Source organism: Chaetodon auriga, chromosome 18 (genome assembly GCF_051107435.1).
Source record: "Chaetodon auriga isolate fChaAug3 chromosome 18, fChaAug3.hap1, whole genome shotgun sequence".
Taxonomy (NCBI): Eukaryota; Metazoa; Chordata; class Actinopteri; order Chaetodontiformes; family Chaetodontidae; genus Chaetodon; species Chaetodon auriga.
In genome coordinates this window covers 20,787,511-20,809,814 of record NC_135091.1, presented here as the reverse complement: position 1 = coordinate 20,809,814, position 22,304 = coordinate 20,787,511, and the positions used below count along the sequence as shown (strand labels likewise).

The 22,304-nt window shown below is 41.8% G+C and overlaps 1 protein-coding gene across 4 annotated transcripts in view; it reads right to left on the bottom strand.

Moving 5' to 3' along the window:
* The window catches only part of epha7 (eph receptor A7), an 85,101-nt gene extending 77,421 nt beyond the window's left edge, over window positions 1–7,680 (bottom strand). For all 4 annotated transcript variants that reach the window (XM_076755622.1, XM_076755623.1, XM_076755624.1 and 1 more), the window contains exons 1-3: window positions 7,498–7,680; window positions 5,907–5,971; window positions 4,621–5,290 (exon numbers count right to left, since the gene is read on the bottom strand). In XM_076755622.1, coding sequence (XP_076611737.1) covers window positions 4,621–5,290; window positions 5,907–5,971; window positions 7,498–7,591 — 829 coding nt within the window. In that variant the 5' untranslated portion in view covers window positions 7,592–7,680. The remainder of the gene's footprint in view (window positions 1–4,620; window positions 5,291–5,906; window positions 5,972–7,497) is intronic.
* Window positions 7,681–22,304: the final 14,624 nt, after the last annotated feature.

The window sequence follows — 22,304 nt, the reverse complement described above, 5'->3', positions numbered from 1 at the left end:
CTGAAATTTTTTTTTGTGTGTAAAATGAGGTATTTGTATTTAATTTGACGTGTTGACAGGGCAGCCGGATTCCACAGAAAGCGCTGCTGGCACCAGCTCAAGCAAGTGTATCCCTGGGAAACAACTTCTTCTTGCTTTTACTTCTGATTTGGAAGTGTATATTTAAATGGGGACACTGTATATGGAAGGAAAATAAATATTCTTCATTGCAGCTTGCCAAAACACGATTTCAAACACTTCGCCTTCTCTTCAGAACTAAATGTAACTGTGGTTTAGTCTCTACTAACGAGCAGGAATTAGAGCTAAAGAACTGTACAGGAATACAGTCATTCTGGCCATGAAGAGTCTACGTCTGTTCTCAGTAGAGCGCTTTCAACTGAAATCTAACACCCTATTCATTGTCTTTTTTTGTGATTTGAACAACCATTGTTCTCTCTGCTGCAAGAACTATGAAATACAGTAGCTCTTAGAATGTGCTGAACATCAAAATCAGAGATATGTAATACATTATAAAAATGACTGTAAGTTGGTACACTAATAATCCTGGGAATCCAACAAAAATTCAAATATGTCTTTAGAACTGAAAACAGTTGTTTAAACAACTGATGACATGTCCAGCAGAACATTAATCTACAATCATTTTAATCTTTAATTATTCGTTGAATTAATTCTTAAGCAAAAATGGACTGAGCACCTCGGCGGTCAAATAGTTCCAGCACATGCCGCTTGGCATAACACAGAGACAAACAGCAAAGCCTCACATTTGAGAAGCTGGAAACAGAAAATATCTGTCATTTTATGACATGACTAATCTAAACACTTTAGCTTCTCCAAATCTCATGTCTCAAAGTCCTCCCATAAGTGATCAATTTTAGGACACTGCCAGCAGAGAACACCACATCTGTGAGTCTGACTGCTACCTGCCAGGCCAAGACAACAAGGAGGAAAAGCCCTGGGCTGTGGAAGAATGCTACTATTCACAGGAAGTAGACACTGACAGTGACAGGACGAGCTCCCATCCATCAACAATTTATTTCAATCTTGAGTGATTTAGGTCCATTTAGGTCTCCTGTGGATTTGGCGCACACCTATCATTTGCATAATTAAGCTGTATTGTGTGCGTTGTAAAAGACAGCCATTTGGTGTATTAAATTCGCACCTTATCAATCAGAGGAGCATCAAGATGTATGAGGACCTCCTGACTCATGACTTCCTGGCTTCATTTGAAATGCTAAGTGCAGTTTTTCTCCAGGCCTGGAGCTGGGCAGGGCTGCAAGGGGCTGCCTGGTGGCCTCCATACACGTTAGCTGTCGTGGTCAGACCCCAACTGCTCAGCCGCTTCCCTCAGGGGCTCAATCATCAATCAGTCTCCAACTAACTTCTGTCCAACTCCCTGACAGTCAAGATGGATGGCGCCAGCGTCTACAGGATGTTGCATCCTCTCATTAATTCTCTTGTTAGCATGCGAGATACGACCTGATTTATCCGTTTTCCACCAGATAGAGGCCTGTAACTTTTTTGGTCGAGGGTCAACAATCGTTTCTCAGGCAGTGGTTACTTAGTACCACAATGATGTGATGTGTCAAAATCGGACAACATACATTCCCGCGATTGAGCGAAACAAAGACGCCAATGTCCTCCCACAAGGGCCCTCTCTCTGTCTAAACGACTCTGTGGCTCCATTGCAACCAGTAGCCAGCGCTAAACAAGACCAGCGGATGAATGGACGCTATTTTCACAACACGCACTTCTTCGCAAAATGAAGCCCGCGCAGGCTGCGGGGACACTTCAACTGGCCTTTTTCAACACCCATTACACTGAGACTACTGAACGCAGCGGGCGGAGAAGAAGAGTGACATTTACTGCCACAGATTGCCACACAAAGAGTTAAAGAGAGACAGAGGGAGGGGGGGGCGTAGGGTGAAAGACAAGGGGTCCCTCTTTGCTGACGGTGATGAATGAGTGGATCACAACACATTTCGGAGGAGGCCTTTGCATCCACAGAGGGGGCTTCTCAAATGACATAACTGACAGCTCGACTCGCTTAACTCCACCTGCGCCCGCCCTGCGGCTGAATATTTTACTAGCCGGCCATGTTATAATCATAGCAGACTGCAGATACTAAAATAGGCCAGTTAAGGACTGTCTTAAGGCATCAGCATGCTTCAGAACAAGTGCCTGTCAGATCAGTCACTGGCATGTGAAATGCTGTGGCCCCACACCCCACACATTTCATGTTGGGAGATATAATTTACAGAAAAAAAAATGTTTGAATTGTTGGATGAAAATGTGCTTTTTTGGTGGCTATTCAAAAATGCCAAAATCCTGGCTATGTCACTGATCGCTAAAGGACTCAGATGTCTCCATACAAAGCTCATGCTGGACCGTCCATCAGCATCTAAAACCACCTTTCCACTGGTAGAAGCAGGACGTTTGCAGCAACTTCCCTAAATTCCAAAAACAGACAATCTGACAATTCTAACCATTTTCTGTAGCGATTGGCCAGGTGCAACGAGGTAGGGTTTCAACTTATGTCTCAAGCTTCCTTTTTTTATTTTTCATACAACTATTTCCATCACTCTCCGTGTGTACAAATGACACAATAAGACACAAGTGAGACACAAGGAGAGACTTCAAGGAGAGACTCTTCAAAAGTGTACACTAGCCATTTGTGCAATTCTTTGCATCTCCCCCTCTCTATGAAGGCAGGCTCTCACCCCATCTCACAGTCTGGCCATTAAAACAGGTATAAACACTTTTGCCTTTAAACATGTTCAGACCACACTTCATACAATGTAGTTCGTTTGAGGCATGCGGAACCTTTTATACTAAAGGTGCAGCATCGCCACAAGGCACCATTATAAAGATGTACTCTTACACCACTAAGACAAGCTAGTCTGAGGTACAAATGCCAGGATTTCACATTTTTAACAGTCACAGCCACTTGGACTTATTGCTCTGCTGTTCAGCTGATAGAAATACTTTGAATAGCTTTTAGATTGTGCTGGGGGAAACTACTGAATGGACAATTTAATGTCAGTGGAGCTGCTGGAAGAAGTGCTGATGGTGCACCGTGATTCTCATTTTATTTAGATTAACTACCCCTTAATACAAAGGCTTCTCATGCCTCAGTGGAGATAAAGCTCATAAAGGTGCAGTGTCAAGACTGGAATTTGATCCACATACACATTAAGGAGCCTTCTTCTTCAGACTTTAAACAACCTGAGGGTAGGTTCGCTGCGCTGCTGCCTATATCTAGGTAGTTGTTTGAGTTGACACATGAACAGATTAATTAATAGAGATATGCAACAGTCTTCTGTTCTGAGAGCTTTGCACCAAGACATAATAAGAAAACATTGTAAAATTACTTTGACAAGCCAGCCAGAGCTATTGGTTGTTATGCTGCATCGCCCTCCCCGTGGAAATAAATTGTGGGCTTTCTTTCCACCAAAGGGCACAACTGGATCTTACATCTACGCATATTAAAACAACAAGAACAATAAAACAGAGCTCTGTGGGGTTGAATCAGCAATAGACGCTAACATTAGAAACACAGCCCGACTTGTGTTGCTCTAAATTACATGGCCTAATATATTTCATTAACACACCTCACTCAGTGGGGTCCCTAATGGATGACAGCATGGCATAAAAGCGTGTCTGCCAGGGACACTAATTTGTTCTTAGATGCATTCCATTCAATTATTAACATTACTGGCTGCTGCTCCTCATAAGCTGCTTAGATTGAGGTTGCCCACTTTGTTTGAAAAAAAAAAAAAAAAAGCCGGGCTGACAAGGCAGGCCACTTAAGTTCTGTGACCTAAGTCACCCCCTTTTAATCCATAGTGATTTTTATCTTTCAAGTCAGGTGGCCACTGAAAACAGCCCTCTGAGCGTTTAGTGACAGAAAGCATGTTACTGTTAATTGCAGCAGCACGATCCGGCACCACAACAATGTAAAACTGAGCCACGGCGAGGCTGTATTTGCCCTTCCTGTTAGGCTCCTTCATAAATATCCCGAGGCCTAAATGCCACAGTACGACGGCTATTTGTTTTCCCTCTCTGTCAGGGTCATTTGGCCGGGGCAGAAAGATACTGAAAGACTGGCTGGACTTCCTCTAAACCTGTGTATTCTGCTAGTGATTGTCTTGGCTCGCTGCCAGTAAGACAGAGAGGAGTATTCGAGCTGAGTAGTTAAACTCTAGTTATTATTTAATCCTAGTGTCAACAGAATCATGGCTATAAATTAAGAGCCTCATAATCAATTAACACGGATTCCAATTATTACACTGGGGATGTTTGGCCTCAGTACTTTATCCATCTTTACTGCTGTCAAATCAGCTCCTTTAATCCCATTTGCCAACACAGCTATTCAGCCAGCAATGCCTAAATTGTCATTTACCTGCTTTGCATTAATCAAATCACAAACACTCCCCAGTTTATTGCTTTTTTTTTTTTTTGGCACACCTTTAGTTGTGTGAAATCCAGGATGCCCCTGACTGATTTCTAAAAGTTAATTGAACAAGTAAAAAAAAAACTCTGGGAATGCTAATGAGCCAATTAAATGACTACTAAATATATGTTTCACTCCGATCATAACAAAGAAAAGGAACAGGCACTCACGTTCACATGCATCTCCTTTCTGATGAAATCCAGCTTTGCATATACATTTCCCAATGGGCACCAGCCATTCCCCTTCAGCGCTGCAGTGCATCTTGGGAGAGTTGTCGGCCTCCTCCTCGGCATCGCTCACGCACATGCCCTCGACCTCCACCAGCGAGGAGAACTCTGATCCTGTCACGGTGTCTGGGAACGTGGCCAGGTTCTCAATGATAGACCAACACTTCTTGTAATAAACTTTGACAGAGACCAGGGCGATACACGCCCCTACATCCTGGAAGGCCAGGTAGAAGCCACGCCTGGACAGGGGGCCAATTATGCGTACTTCTGTATTCAGTTTCATCTTCCTCTCGCCCAGGTCGCCCTGGGTGAAGCTTTCATCTGCGGCGATCGTGTCAATTTTCACGTACTGGTTCTCCCTTAAGCTCCTGCCCACCTCGGAATCTGTTTCCTGGTAATACAAGTTGAACGTCTCCTTGCATGTGCCCACCACACCGGGTAGGCTGTTACAATCCCTCAAGGTGAACTTCAGTTCCACAAAAATTCTCTGGGCATTGCCCTTCTCTATCCAGTTAGTCCGAAGCCAGTTATTCTGATTGGGCTCCATGACTTGGCAAACCTGGTATGTGCGAATGGGTGTATAGTTCTCATCCAAGCCGCTGATCTCTTCCCACTGAAAGAAGACGACATACATTTGCAAATGAATACATCCATTAGAGAACGTCACCATGCTGAATTTAGATGTGAAAGCCATCAAACTGAAATACACGTCTAATGATTGGCAATCAAACTGGAGGTGATTACTCTGTAATGAATATGACAAAGGTATATGAAATATAGTCGGTTTAGACAGTATTCATTAAGATAAACTGCAGTGAATGAAAGGAGATTAGCAGTTGCATTTTTTTTATCGCACAAACACATCTTTAAAGAATGATTGCGCTCAGTTTATCTGCTTCTGCTCACATTATTTATTGAAAAAGTTTCCCCCAGCCTGCTTTTAATCAGACTAGCAGGTTGGAAGTGGTTTGCTTAAGGCCTTTGTGCTCAGAATGTCAAAAGCTCCGAGAGTTTAGCAGCAGAAACAACCCCTTGCATCCTTTATTTTTTATTCTGGGAAGACTTTTGTGAGCGGGGAATTTTAGACTACCCAGCCTTATTTATGTTTTATGCTTCCGTTACATATTATTATTCCTATCACAGATGTGGGACATCAGAGAAAGCTCGGGGAAAAATATAGATATGGAGTACATCCTTGTGCCAGCGATGCAGAGATTCTGCAGACTTACCCCATTGGGAGGATAGGAGATCCACTCCAGTTCCGTCTGCTGTGCCTTGGAGTCCAGTAGAATCACTAGTGACAGGAAACCAAGACGCAGGTGGTTAAATCTCACCGGGGCACCGGGGCTGGGTATTACTGATAGGCCACACATCGATATCTATTGCGCATATAACCGTGACCTAATTTCTAGCAGTAGCTAAAGCAAAAACATTCAATAAGAATACACACTGCAGCGGACAGGTCCTCGTGTCTGCGGGGAACTTTCTGGGAAACAAATGAAGACATTGACAGTGTGCAGAAAGAAGAATTAAATAATCTAGAAACAGAGACACGTGAGAATGTGCCGAGAGTCATTACGCATAGGGTTTAAGAACCTTAAGTGAATTAAATGTGGGCTTATTTTACGCATCACTTTGTTAAAACTCAATTTTGAAGTGGAAGTTGTTGCGTTAAGGTCAAAGCAGCGGCTGCTTCCATTCCGACGCACACACAGTACATGTGCTTCAACTCGGGATTATTTTCTGATCGAAACGGCCCCTAAACTACAGTGGACCCGTTTGACAGGCGGCTTGTTTGCAGGTTTAATCTGAGAAGGAGATTTGTCAACCCACCAGCCTGTTTCATGTTCAGGAAGCGTGCGAGAGCGCAAAGCGGCACCGCGGCGGCTTTCAGAAAAATGAAGTTGTTTTAATCATATTTAATGTCAGCGGACAGCTCCGCCGTGAAAGGGGCAGCAGCCAGGACGCACCGTTGTACAGAAACATTCTCCAGTTATATTTTACAGCAGTCTGATATGGAGCTCTGCGAAATTAAACGCCGAGGATTTATCATTCATATAAGACACCGGGCTACCTCCAGAACGCGCTCGGCTATTTCACTGTAGTTTCTGTGGCTAAAATTCAGTACCTGCCCTGTGATTTTCTGTTTTTACGCATAACATAATGTGATTCACCGAAACGGAATCCGTTCAATTAAAAGTGCCAAATTTGAGCCCTTTGGAGTTATTTAAATCCCCTCTTATTTTGGCGTTTTATAGCCTTGATTCTTGCCAACTTGGGCGTCTGAAGCAGATTACGGCACCGCATCAATCTACTGTATTCTCCTTCTAAGAAACAAGACTAGACAGAGGCCACTTTGGAGGAAATAACCTTCCGAAGCTGCGTCCAGATAGACTGCTCACTCACTTCCAGCGAGGCGAGCGTGCTGGGACGATCGATCCGCTGATATTACCTAGTTTATCGTGACAGATTGTTAATCTTTAACGAGCAGGCTAGTTATGATGACAGCGCATCGGCGCTGGAGTGAAATAAAAAACAGGAGCCCCGATCTGATCCGTGCTCCACGGCGTTTAACTGCCGTGCGTAAAAACACCGAGAGGTCGCTCGCAAACAGCCCGGGAGCACAGCGCTGTCATCCCCGTACACCGGCCTCATCTGACCGCGCTGGCAACGGAAAACATCCACCTTTTGAGTGGGATTTGAAGAGGAAATAGAGAGAATGGAGGAAGACGTCAGATGGATTTAGACACATGTCTAGAAATTCTGGAGGACACCTTCCAAATGCGATGGGATGGAAGACTCCAAACTTTAAGAACTTACCTTCCTTCGCATTCTGTGCTTCCCCGCTGTCTACATAACAGCATAAATGAAGGCAAAATGTAATCCACAGACACGGGATGGACCTGGAGAGCATGGTGCAGCCGCGGATTTCAATCTAGACCGTAACTCGCTTTGCCACCGTCTCGCGTGCTTCCCATTGACGACACTAAAGCGTTTCTATGTACAACAATCCGCTGGTCCCCACTCAAATAGCGTCGGCTACCGCTGGGAGGAGACTGTGGCTCCGGCGATGTCAGTCAGGTGGACAGGCGGAGGCATTGTCCAACCGGAACGCCGGGAAGGCAACGTCACGAAAAGCGAGGGCCAATAGGCGCGTGGAAGTGGACGGGTTTTTGGAGGGGATGCACGGCGGAGGAAATGCTGCCACAACTTGGTTCAGATATTTTTGGTTTTCGTCAGGAAAAGGACAAGAGATTCTCCAGAACAATTGGTGGCTCGAAACAAACACACACACACACACACACACACACACGCACACGCACTATGCTAAGAGGACTCTGGGTCCACAGTGTGAAAAGTTTCTTAAACTTTGTTAAACGCTCATCTGCTCATTGTCAGTTTTGCCAACCTCAGTTCTATTTATCTCTTTTCACCACATTCACCCAAACACACTCTCCCCACCTATCCAGCAGTTAAAGCTGTGTATGTTTCTTGACGGGACAAACTTTGTGTCGCAAACCTCACGGCCTCCTGCATCGGGAGGGGTGAATTTCAGTTTTGAATTATATTAAATACAGACTTGAGGCTCACTTTCTTCCTGGGAGATAAATAGAGCGGCCGACTATGTTGGTGGCCTGGAGGAGGAGGAGGAGGAGGAGGTGGTGGGTGCTGTTGGCAGGGGCCAACCTGTCACAGAGGCAAAGTAGGCAGCTGTCGATGAGGGCCTCCGCTTGCACAAGGCTATTTAATCTAAGCTTTTCAGATTTTTGTTATAAAGACTTAATATATATATATAAATAGTGCCTTTTTCTGTAAAAATGTTTAAATCATCAGTGGTTACAAACTAAATAACAAAACCCTGTGACTGACAGCACTCCAAAGCAACAGACCCACATTCAACTGAAAATGAACTAAAACTCCCGTCTAGTTCCTGACAGACTTTGCCTTGTAACTGGCACACTCTGTAAACCTAAGCTCTGCTCTTTAAAACAGGGATTGTTGTAGTAAACCACATAGTCTCATAATCATTGTGTGACTTTAGGATGCCTGTGATACTGCTCATCTATTTGATACAGTGTGATGGCTAAACAGCCAGCGGGTAGTACAATAAACACTGGATAAAGCCTGTATTTGGTGTGTGACATTGTCTGGATTGTGGTGGGGAAGTATTCACTGTGCTTTACTTAAATTGCCAGTACATTAACGTACAAATACTTTATGTCAAGTAAAAAGTGTGGTATTCAAAATTAGATCATTAACATAGATGTGTCAATAGGGTCCGACCCCTCCAAAGGGTCACCAGATAAATCCGAAGGGCCAAGAGACGATGAATTTGTAGGAAAGAAGAAAAAACTCGACTTTAATTTTCCCTCTAATTTCTGCTGTGACTTAGCGTAGTTTCCACTTAACCGATGGATGTTAACAGAGTATGAGTGTGTGTATGAGGAGACTGACACCCTAAACAGTCATCTCTCCAAAGACTACAATAAGCCGTTAGTTACCCCACAGTAATCAGCCACCCGGTAGGTGTAGCTTCTTCAACAGCGGTACAAAAGAGGTGGAGGAAAAAATCAAAAAGTTGGGCTACACTACAATTTCTACAACATACAACACCATCTATCCTTAGATCCTGGATTCCGATGAGGGAAAACACACACACACACACACACACACACACACACACACACTGAAAAGTCAGGAGTTGCAACAGAGGAGGGATCCCTCCTTGAGGATTGGAGAAGGTGCAATAGGTGTCACACGTATGAGCCGACAAACTTGAAATACAATGTGGAGAAACAGAATGACAGTATAAGAAAATAAAGCACAAAGATATGATTGGGATTAGTCAGTTAAAGAGCTTGAGACGCGCCGTAAAATCCTTTCCAGTCAGCTCCTGGATTCGAATTCACAGTGTCTCTTATGTTTGAGCCAAATCTAGTATTTGAAGGCAAGACATTCAATGGTGCCTTTAATCTGCGGAAGGTCACTTTAAGGAAGGGATGGTTCCACTGAGATGGACCACTGACACGACACGACCTGATTCATTATGGCTCTGCTGCTTGAGAGATTTCACCATAAAGAACCGTCGGGGGTCTTAAATAACAAACAAAGATTAAAAAAAAAAGAAAAAAAACACAATTAAAAAGTCTAAAGTTAATTTCCCACTTTCTTGGATGACTTGGCATATCACTTAAAAATTAAAGCATAAAACAGAGCTCATTATCCCTTTATACATACAGCATTTGTTGCAGGTCACTAATTAATCTCCATTACCTCCCAACAAGCGAAACAGCTGTAATTATGGCCAACAAATATTGATTAATAAACTGTGTACATAAAAATGGACAGAAGCAGACAAGGACTCACTTCAAGGTTTATTTACCTCTGCTTTTTCTGTTTTTGTTTGTTTGTTTGGCCTGTTTATTATGCAAATTGCAGCTAATCCTTTTTGCCCTTGATACACAGTGGAGTCCTGCACGGAAGTGTATAACTAATGATTGTTGAATTAATCTGGATTAATGTTACCTTTGTCATAAACTGTCTGTATGACACCATCACTGCACTAGTCTCTGTGAGAGACAGGGTTCGGTTAAACTGCACACACACACACATGCACACACTCATTTTAGGTTTTCAGTCAACAATATTTGAATATTCATTAGTGTGTGTTCTTCTGTCTCAGTTGGGTTTACCTCCTCTGTGACAGCACAGGAAGATTTCTTCCTCTTCGGAGCGTGTTTCTCAAAAGTCAAGGACACGATGAAGGCCAGCAAACATCTTAGTGGCTCCACATGCTTTAAAGATCATTCCGGTTTATTACAATGCAGGTCTTATTTTTTATTGTTTTGACAATCTTTTCTATCAAAGGAGCTGAGAATGAGTACATGTTCCATAATTACAAACAAGGTACATGCTGTGGTTTTCTTTTCTTATTCTTATTCTGGTTTTCTTTAGAATCGGTATCTTTAAAGACAACATTTTGTTTGTATGACCTGGCTATAGTCCTGCACTGAACCAAAAGAGCAACATTACTACCACAAAATCTGATGAGTCAAGAAACATGAGCAGTCAGACAATCAGGCATTTGTGAGCAAAGCAACACTTTATCCAGATGATCTAAACTGCTGTATTACCTGGACTACAAATGAGCGCACCTGAAATGTTGCATTAATCCCTTGTTGCGCAGGAAAACTGTGTGTGCGCGACTTCTGCAGGCGTCGTGGGTCAAAGTTGAACAGGTCAAACAGAGTGTAACCTGTGATGGATTTTCATAACGTACAGTCTGAGTAACAGTGTAACTGTTCGACTTCATTTTTAAAGTGTTTGTCTTTCCCTCTTCATTACTCTCGCTTCCATTGTGAGAGGTGCAGGCTCCACTTCCTCTCTGGAATATATATTTTAAAAGTTAAAGACAAAATGAAGTCCAGCAGGCAGCTTAGCGCTCGTGCATGTATCCATGCGGTTTGACATTTTGTCAGTCTCTTAACACCCTGACTATCGTACCAGCAGCTGGAACAGCTTGACTAATGTGAGATATCTCACTGAATTGGAAGCTGTCTGTTTCACCTCATTGTACCTAACCTAAACATGCTCACTGTTGCCATGGCGTCCACTAATTAAAGCTTTCCTGTTATCCTCATATGGAAGTGACACTAAGCATTAGAGGTATTATGTTGAGCGCTGACAGTAATGAAGCTGCCACCATCTTGCCTTGTTGTTGCCAAACTGATTGGCTAACAGAGAGAAGCATAAGTGTCAAAAGGTCACTGGCAGGCGGGAGAGCTGTGAAACTTTGTGTGTCAGCGTGCACAAGCTTTCTGCCAGCCGAGCCTATTGCAGTTAATTTTGGTTCAATAGCAGCTCAGTCATAACAGGCAACAATGACGAGGGAGTGGCTGGAAGAAGATGCAGCTGTCGCAACAAGAAGCGCAGCGCTGAAGTGTTTGTGCAAACTGTGGACTGACACACACCTAATGGACCCAGCTGTGTCGATATCAGCAGCAAGAGACGCAGCTTCAATTCTGACCATCTGTTCATGGATGTGACCCTCCCAGTCTTGAGATATCGATACATTTTTATCAGTTTTACAATCAAAAATGTAAAATTAAGTCTAAACATACATTTCCCCACAACCATGTTTTTTTGTTTTTTTTTTTGGTTTGTTTGACTCATCAGTGCTTTTCAGTACAACTTAGACCCACCCAGGAGATTAAAAAAACAATACAAAAAAAAGTCTACTGTATAAGCTCATTTTGTAAAAATGATGAAACACAAACATACAAGTGTTTGTCTCAATTTCCCGCATTAAGTCTTTAACCAGCAGCGATGTGTTTGAGGTTCAGTAAAGCCAGGACCACGCAGCGATGTGTTTGAGGTTCAGTAAAGCCAGGACCACGCATCACTGGGCTGCCACCTGCATGTGTGTATGCAGTTTGAGCAACAACACATGATAACCTGGTCAGTTACTATTTAGTCATGCAGCAGGCAGGGTCATTTTACTGCAAACTAGAGACATTCAGATCAGCACAGGACACAAACAGGAAAAAGAACACGCGCTCTATCAGACAATAGTCTGTCAGTCAAGTGTGGCAGCATTCAGATTTCAGCTGAGATTAGTTTACATCAAATCTGTTTCAAGTCTCGGGAGGCTGAATGAATAGGAAGCAGAAGCTGCTTGGAAAATGAGAAAAATACATTGAAACACCACTATTACTGTTTGCTCTGTAACATATTAAAGGCCAACTGGGCTGTCAGGACTAGAACTACTGAGATCATGAGTCCAAATTCCCCAAAATACCAAATCAAAAGTCTTTAGATTTTTTAAATTCTTTAAATTCTCAAAGTTTTATTTTTTCAGCTTCTGTTCAACTATGGTTGATATCGATGATCTTCTTTATTTCCCAACATGAAGGTCTAAATGCTTCAAAAACCTTTTCCTCACCACTAGGAATATAATTCTTGTAGATAAATACTGAACAGTTTCAAGGTTTTGTTGGCCTAAGAGGAATTAAAATGAAATCCACAGACTCCCAGGTTGCTAAATAAAAAAAACACTGACATGCTGGGGACTTTAGCTTTGTTTTCCCTGCTTCCAAAAAGAAGTGACACTGAATAAAAGGTATAAAATGCATTACATGCTTTAGCAAATATCATATTTAGTCACATTCTGAACAGGACTGGAGCTACCTTTGGGGACACTGAGCTCATGTCGGGTATATTCTCTGAAAATCTGCTCATTTTAATGACCTGAGGAGCAGGTTATACTCTAATCCTGCATGTTGATTTTATTTTGTGGCTTTTTAAGGATGGATTCTACCTATTTTACACCCAATAGCTCTAAAAAGAGGCAAAATAAAAAATGTAATTATGATGCAAATGATTTCATAATGAGAATTCTATTATCTGCCTGAAAAAGGGCTTTGAACCAGCATTTAGCCCATCATGTTCTGAGAATTAATTGTCGGAAAATGATGAGCATGGAAGTTCATTTTTGAAAGTGGTACTTAGACCAAAAAAAATCTGAATATTAAGGTACATTTACAACTTGTTCTGGAGGAAATTCTTCTCATGTTCTTTGTTGCTGGATCAAAATTGCAAATGATGACACAAACTCCATCAAACTCAATGCCAGTGTTTCGTCAAACTACAGAAAAGAGGCTCAAACAGTCAAATGAATACATCTTTTTTGGTCACTTGTCAGACATTCTTGAGTGGTGGGATGGGGCGTGTTGGACCCATGACCTCAGTATTTCTAAAGTAGCTCTGTGAACACTGTATCAGAGTGTCCCCCTCCCCCTGAACCAGTGCTGTGGGTCACCTGTCTGAAGGTCACAAAGCAAAGCAAACAAAGCCACCATAAAATATTTCACCATCTCTGCTGTTAGTGGGAAGCTTTGGTGCCCTGTGACGGTCTTTTAATTCTCAAAAGAAAGCATAAGCATATACTGAATATGAAGTAAAAGCACACACAGACATTTACAGTTTGTATTCCATTCCAGGGAAATCTGTTAAACATTCATCCAGTGTCCTCATCAGCAGGCAGCACTTAACTCCTCTCCCAGTGTTTCCTCCCTGCAGGCTCGAATTACACTTCTTAGACAGTCCCACAGACTGCTGAGATGTGTAAAGAAGTTGGAAATACTTATGTACACAATCTTGTTCCCATGCTCCTCTCAGGCTGTGTCGGTAAGTAGCGAACAAGCCGTCCACAGCCGGCGGGGCTGTGCGCAGGCTGATCCTGGCATCCAGCAGGCAGGGTGGGGGCAGTCTGAAGTCTGCCTGTCAGGCCCTGGAGGAAAACACCACCCAGAGCTTTAATAGCGGCCATGAGAAGCAGCCCAGAGGCCCCGTCAAATGGCGGTTTGGTTGTGCAAGCAGGCAATTTGCTTCTTTTTATAGATTGGTAATATGGAATGGCTGTCCCAGAGGAAATCTCAAGTGTTGAAAACTCAACTGGTATTGTTGTGGGGCAGCTCAAAGCCATTTGCACCTGACACCGTTTTGTTGATATAATCACATTACTGCTGGAGTCTGTCTGCGACTTGCACTGAAGTTTTAAAATGCAAAGCACCAGAGAAAGAGTAATCATTCCACACAAAATTTCCCCTGTGTTTAAACTCACATGTGCCTTGGGTCGCAATTATGAAAATTGGTTCATCAGGAGACAAGGAAGTACAGCAGAAATCCACATTTCTTTGTGATCCAATTAGGAGATTCAAAGAGAGAAGTATGCCGTCGTATTGTTTAAGCACATTTCTGTCTGGGATGTTGCTCTACTTTTTAGTTATGTAGGCACGGCAGAGGAGCGGCGTGTTACGTCTCAGTTAATGGGTCACAGGATGTGCGATATTGCAACTTCAGAGCGAACAAGATTTTATAAGTTTTTTGTGTTTTTTGCCACAGTACAGAAAAAAGATTTTTTTTTTTTGGAGGCAGAATGGAAAATGAGACACAAACAGGACTAATGGAGCCTCAAATGACTCAAACATTCTCCCTATTCACAAAACACAACTGCGGTAATCGATGTATCCACATTAAAGACAACCAGATGTAAAGACAATCCTTTTAATTCCGGTTTGATATTTCCATGCAAATGAAAATTAATTAAAGCGCTAATTAATCGGCCTTGTTCACACAAGGCGCCGCCTTTATAGCCCAGTTTCAAATTATGCCTGGATCACGGCTCTTCATTCACTTTAAACTAATACAACGGCTTTACACAAAAATCATTTTCGGTTAGTGAAATGTCACAATGCTGCAGTGTGCTGCTCTGCTGACTGCTTCATTTCCTGCGGCACCGCTCTTGTTAGTGCCATTGTGGGATTGTTGAAATCATTGTTGACAAATGAAGATAGCCAGACGTCTACACTTATGGGAAACATGTGGTCAGTTTCACTTGGCATCATCCGTGCTCGGGGACACGACTGGCTCCTCCACTGTCGTCGTGTTGTTTGTTTATTCAGGAGTGATTAAAATGGCTTCCCCTCGTTTGCCCAGAATCCCACAGTGGCGACGTCTGAAAACCTCCCGCTGAAACGTGAGAAGCTGAAGGAGCCAGTTTTAAGTTTGAATGCAAGATTGTCGGTGATGGTACATCAGCTACATGAAGGCAGGTTTCTGTGTAATTATTCGCCCCAGCAGACAGAAACCTACAAAACACAATGTACAAATAATAATCCACACATAAGCTATTTAAACACAGTTTTACAAATACACATCGCAACATGAAGTCATAATAAAATATTGCACACAGATTTTAACTTGAGCTTCACAGATCTGATCATTTTCGCTTTGGAAAACGTCCTATTTATACAATGGTCGAAAAATATTTGTGATATTCTTTTGGCTTTGGTTACAGATTGGTTATTTTGGAGTTCCATAACGCTGGAGATGTCAAGGCCCAACTGGAAACACAGTTTAGTTGCACAGCTGCTCATTCAGCCGTAAATCTCTTTTTATGAAGTGAAATAGGATTAACAAGGCTCCACGGGGCTCGTATCGCCCTGCTCAGGTGCTGCGCACATCAGACTGTTAGGTATACTGTATATCACCCGGATCCAAATGTAGCAACAGTGTCCAGTTACTTAACTATCTGCTATAAATGAACCTCTTGGTGAGAGTTCAGCATTCGAGGTACAGGGGGAAGCAGTCAGTTGGGGTTTCCATGGCTTGAAAGAGAAGAAGGTGGCCCCCTTGAATCTGAAGGATGCTCCGCAGAAAGGTGTTTTATTTCAGTGTTTCTCCAGCTGCCTCTGCTGCAATGCTGACAGCATCCAGTTTAGGCGATGTTTGGCCTGCGTCTCCCCCGGGCAGTCTGTCCAACGGCTGTCCTCCACCCAGACACAGCCTTCAGCCACGCTGCCTGTCTGGCACTCAAGACCCCTGAGAAATAAATGTCCTCTTTTTTTCTTTTCTTTTCTTTTTTTTTTTTTTTACAATTGCTCTTTAATCAGCTGCCCGCACAATGGGCTGAGCGTTTTAACATGCAGCTGAAGCTGTGGTAGGTATGGGAAAATTCAATTCTGTGTCCAGCTCTGCTATCCAATGTCTGATTTCTGCTGCATTTTGCCACTGGAGGAAAAGTTATATTTAGTGCTTTTCTCTGTTTTCCAACAATATCCAACAGGCAAAGGCCATTTTCAAATGACTTTATTGTCGTGAAACACACATAATTTGCATACCTAATTTCATGCAAATATATGAATGTCCCTGGAAACACCAAAAACATGCAGTAAAGTCACCCACAGCACGGACATTCACGAATGTTGCTGAGAGGCACACAAAAGTCAGATTATAACCTTGAACTTAAAAATCCTTTTCTCTGCCCGTCACCTGGACTTTCTGCTGACCAAGTATCAAGACCAAACTCCTAGAATGATGATAATCTTTTCTTTATTTCCTCCTGTGAGTGATTTCAGTGTAATGAAGGTTTACTTTAAAACATATGCTTAGAAATGCTTGTTCATGTTACTTATTGCCCTTTGCAATGAACTGAACATCTTGAGCCGTGGCGCAGACAACCTAAATCAGCTTAAGTCTCGGATGATCTAAATTCAGGGAATAAGCACTGTAAGTCAAGTCCTCCCACAAACAAAGCTGGAAGCAAGATTATAATCTTCAATATTTCCATTCTGTTATTAGCTATACCATGTCCTGCAAGTTCACTCAGGACAATGCATTATATTTAAACATGTGATAGACACAGCGAATCAGCAGTGTTTGTCTTCTTCCAATCCAAATAGTATATAACCAGTATCTTACGCATGGAGGTTCCTTTTTGACATTTGGGAACACTATATGTAGCAAAATAACCAGCTGATCTGCTTTCTATCTTAACCAAACCTCCAAGGTCCTTGCAGAGTTAATGGTGTCATAACTTGACCCAAGTGTGGAACTTTGGTCGCATAAAAATAGGAGTTTTCATAGTTGATGGACGTGTAACACATCTGACTTTTGTGTGGGAGGTGCATTACAGTTAACTTTTCATTTTATTTTCTGTAACCTCAGTCGCTCTCCAACCCGTACATACTGTAGATTCCATTTGCAGACACTTCAGAAAGAAAAAAAAATAATAACACCGGATGTTAAAAAGCATCACTGAGTGTAATCCTAGGTTTTGCAGATTCTACAGCACACTAACAGGTGGGGTTTATTCTAAAGTAATGTAGCTGTAGCACATTCTGAGCAGTGTCTTCCTGTGGTCTGTCTGCACCACTGCAAATCACAGCAATTCAAAAATGAGCTATTTAATGCATCAGTTTGTCTTTGTTTCACCTCTCACAGACTGGGGCCTGACAGAACATGTCAAACTAAATGAGTATGCTGTGCAAATATTGATCATTTTCACCAAATTTTGTTGAGCGAGGGTGAAGTAATGGCTATGCAATCCACCACTGCCTTCAGCAAAACTCTGCAAAGTGAGTCATTTTATTTGTGAATTTACTTTTGTGGACTCTGATGAAATGAAGATTATTGTTATTATTACATGACATTTTATTATTTCTTTAAGCGTAGTCTTACTGTACTACTAAATATTACAATGGAATTAAATTTGATGAGGGGACATAGTGATTTGTTTAGGACTCACAAACAGATTTGTTCTTGAGTTACTCATACGATTGATTTAAGAGGATTTGTGGCATTCATCAATTTTCTTTCACTTAAAATTCTCTCACAGGTAAGGTATGAAACCTGCACACATACAGAACAGAGCAGGCGGCCTTACAGGGCAAGTCGGGAGCGTAGAGCAAACCCTGTGACCAGGTGGTATTCATCATGTTGAAACAAGTGATACACAACAAGTTTGTCCAGTTAAGAGACTTTGGTGTATTTGACTTGGAACACTCGCATGAGCAAACCTCAAATAAATAAGTTAGAGAGATTTAGGATAAGAATGCAAAAATATTCTTGCGTGATGCCCAATGATGTTGTCACACCTCTAAATTATAATCACACATAGCCATCAAATAGAAAAATGACTGTAATTCATATTCCATTCCACCCCTTTTTGTGCAAAGTTGCAGATCAAGATGGATACTGGCGACTGGCTACTAGGTGTGTCATAAATGAAAAAAATAATAGTTTATACTAAACTACTTCAGCCCTGCAATCTTTTCTCATACATTTGACTGCTGCGTGAGGAACTTAGCCCTAAAACAATGTTTTCATTGTCTGAGAGTCAGAGAGAACGTGCAGAATCCTCAGCAGGTTTCAGTCAGGCCCACAGCTTTCCAGCAGCGAGGCGGCAGCCTTGGGAGAAACCCGCTATCATTAGAACATCAATCGCCACTCGCCTTTCTTAAACTCCTTCCTCATCACCACTCGCATCAGCTGCAGTACATCAGCACTGACTGAGGCGGAATATGGAAGCAGGTAGTCATCCTTTAACACCGGCTCCAACCTATGCGTATATATTAATGAGACGCCACTGGCTAGCTCCAAACTTTTTGGCTCATCTCTGTCATTAAAACACCCGTGTGCACTTTTGACTCCAGACTCAGTTCTTTTTGCCCTTTAGGGAAACAAAAGGGATTATGTAAGATTTATAGGGATCGGCCCACATCTAGCCCTGGCCCCTCTGTTCCTTTTTATCTTCTGATTGAGATAATTATTGGTTGGAGGAGGGAGCGTGGAGGAATGCTGAGTGGATCGTGGCTTTGAAGCAGGATGGACAGCAGTCATATACAGCTCTGCCTGAACAGGGAGCGCAGAGCATCAGCCACTTTTAAATTCTACCTCCTCTACACTCATTTTGAACCTCTGTTTCACTCAGTTTATCTGCTTACATGGTAGGCTGTGTCTTTTGCATTTTTGTCTAGCTTGTTTAATCTATTCTAACATGCAGATGCTATCTAATCATTTCTGTTTTACATCTGAGACTGAGATAAGGTGAATGATCAGTCTAAGGTCTATGTGTTAAATACAGAGCTGGAGTCAGGATGTGATTAGCCTAGCTTAGCATAAAGGCTGAAAAAAACCTGTCAGTTTCAGTCCAGAGTTTAAGAAAATCACCTGCTAGATCACTGATTAGCATGGTGTATCTTGTTTGTTTGATTTGTGCAAAGACAGAAATATAAAATTGACAGTAGATGATTCCAGGGAGAGTTACTTGGTCTAGTTGGGTGAAAAATAGTGTGTGTGTACATCCAGCAAAGGGCAGCATCTCCAGCTACTGCTCAGTTTGCCAGATATGGTTAGTGAGCGCAGGTGTTGGTTTTTGCTGGCTGTACAGGCACGATGGAACCAAACCTGACCACCCCACTGCCATTACTCATGTTCACTTAGGAAAAGATTCAGCAGGTAAATCCCTCGAAAATGTCAAATAGCCTGAGTCTGAAGTGACCTTTAGAGGCGTTGGTAGGCATTTGTTTTTTCACTTTAGACAGACAGGTTAGGTGCTTGTCCAAGCCTACAGTCTTTGTGCTAAGCTAGGCTAATCATGCCTGACTCCAGCTGTCTACTTAACACACTGACCTGAGTATGATATCCATCTTCTCATCTCACTCTCAGAAAGAAAGCAAACTGGTTTATTTCCCTAAATGCCAAATTACTCCTTTAAAATTAATTTATTAATATACTATTTTTCGAGTCGACATCTTAATTTAACATGCCAATTTTGGCTTTCCCCATTAACATGCTAACTAATTTTACATCTGATGTTACCATCTGAAAACTAATGTTATCAGATGGGAACATAGATGCATATGTTCTGTCCCTGCTTGTAATTTAGATTAACTGGTACCCTTCACTTTTCTTTTGAATAAACAAAGTTATATCTTGTCTTATTTTTATCTTTTTCCTTGAATACATCGCAGAGGGAAATATTCGACTTTCACTCCACTTCATTTATGTGACATCTATAATTACTGATTACTCTGCAAATCAAGATTTAATAACACATACTGTTTGATCATCTAATAAAATCTGATGCATGCTGTAGATGAAACTTCCAGTTTCTTCCAGTATATGAAATAGCTAAAATTTGGGAATAGATTCCTTTTTCTTTTTTTTTTTTTGCTGTGTTTTTATTATACTTAACAAATGTTCATGAGTTCTAGTGTATTTTTTGTCCTTCAGCATCTTGTTTTCTTAAATGTGCTCATCTCTCATGAGAATGAAGAACTACTGCACTTATACAGTATTTCCTCCTTTGACTCATTTTACTGGGTACTCTTTCTTAGTGAACTGATCACTTTGTAATACCGTGACAGTTCTGCAGAAACTCCTTTGATAGATATGTGAGAAGCACCCTTAAGCTTCTTTCACAATTATAGCTTGGATTGACCACACTGACCTTTAAGCTTTAGCGAACGCTCCACTGAAAACAAATATCAAGTACTAACAGTAAATCGTTTTTATTAAAATGTAGAGGATGCAGTTGTAGTGTTGTAATTTAGCCCTCGCCTATGTTTACATTGGAATTAATATGCTGGTGGCATACTTAGACTCAGAGAGGTCACTGTTGCGTGCCCACTTCCCAGAGCGACTGAATTAGCATGTGGAAATATGCCACTTGTTAACTTGTGTGACTCTGGGTTTCGCGTGACTGTCAGAACCACAGAAGCAAGACTTTGTTTGTTGTTCTGTAATGTAGATAAAGAAAGGGGGAGGAAGAGGGGGCTGGAGCGAGGAAGGAGTTGAGATGTTCACACAGTCTGAAAGGTACAATAAAGAGTACTGAAGTGAAGTTTGTCTGTGTAGTTTCAAAAATGTAAAAATGTGTGAGGTGTTGTTAGAAAATGGAGCGTCTTTGACATTATGACACCTCAGTAGACGGAGTATTCAGATTTTACAGACACACAAAGAACTGTGGGACTTTTTCCTCCTTTGTATTTAACATTGTTTTAAAAGCAAATCTTTTCATGTTAAAAGGCTTTTATACTGAACCCAAAAGACTTTTCCTCCATGTCTTTCTATGACTGTCATGTCACATATGCTTGAGGCTCACTGGAATTAACAGCTTTACATGTTTTACTTTATTTGCATACAACTGACAGCAACAGATTGTGGAGAGAGAAAATGAACACTGTGTGGGTGAGACACAAACCTCAATGGTCCTTTGAAAAACACATTTCAACTAGAGACTTAAGAAGCAGCCAAGACAAGAATCCAAAAGATGGAAAAGTTTAATAAGCAACCAAAGCACAAATGAAGGGCTGAAGGGAGATTAAACAGAGATACAGGTAGGTGGGAAAAAAATATATGAGAAGGGAGAGAGTGGACCTTTTATACAGTCAATAAAATGATACAGAGGTAAAGATGAACAAATTAGTACCTAAAATGAGTTAAATATTCATTTTGAAATCCTAAAAGAACTTACATAAAAGCAGAGAAAGGAGAGAAGAAACTTTTTGATTAATAAAAAAGTTGTAAAGTAGAACCATAAAACCTTTGCAACCCTATTTTTAATGTGTTTGATAGAAGGTGGGGATTGAAGCCACACGTTTGTGATTATGTGAAATCTGTCTGTGTTGCTGCTAAGCCAAGAAAGACTGTTCATCTCCCAGGGTCTGCAGCTGGGTCACCCACTCCCCCAGCCAACATGTTTTATTACTTTCCTATAGCAAATCCATATGGATTCACACCTTTCAATCCATGACAGCTCGCTGTCACCAAACATATCCAGTGTGAAATAGTGTGAAGCCCATAACCTTTCTTGTTTCGTGCATAAATCCCCCCACTATGCCAATAAGCATTTCCAAGACGAGCCAGTAATGGGTTTATTAAAGGTTGTTATGGGATGTCGAGAAGGAAGAGACAGTCACAAACACCAGTGGAACAAGGAAAAATATTCTACAGAGACTTTGGTTCCAGACATATGCTTTATGAAATTCATTTGTTGAACATCACATCACTTCGTCCAGCACGACTATGTGGCTACTTAAATTAGATGTCGAATACCTTGTTACCACATCATAAACATTCTATTCATATGAGAGGGAAAGATAAAAACCCCAACTAAGGCAAGAATGAACCTGCTCAGTAGGCAGCAGCAGCAAGATTCCCTGGTGTAATATAATGTGTTCCAGCTGAACCCTTAAACTGAACATAATACCTGCTCTTACCTACTGTATGTAGTAAACTTTAATGACTGCGCTGATATTTCCACACTAATGTGGAGAAATCTG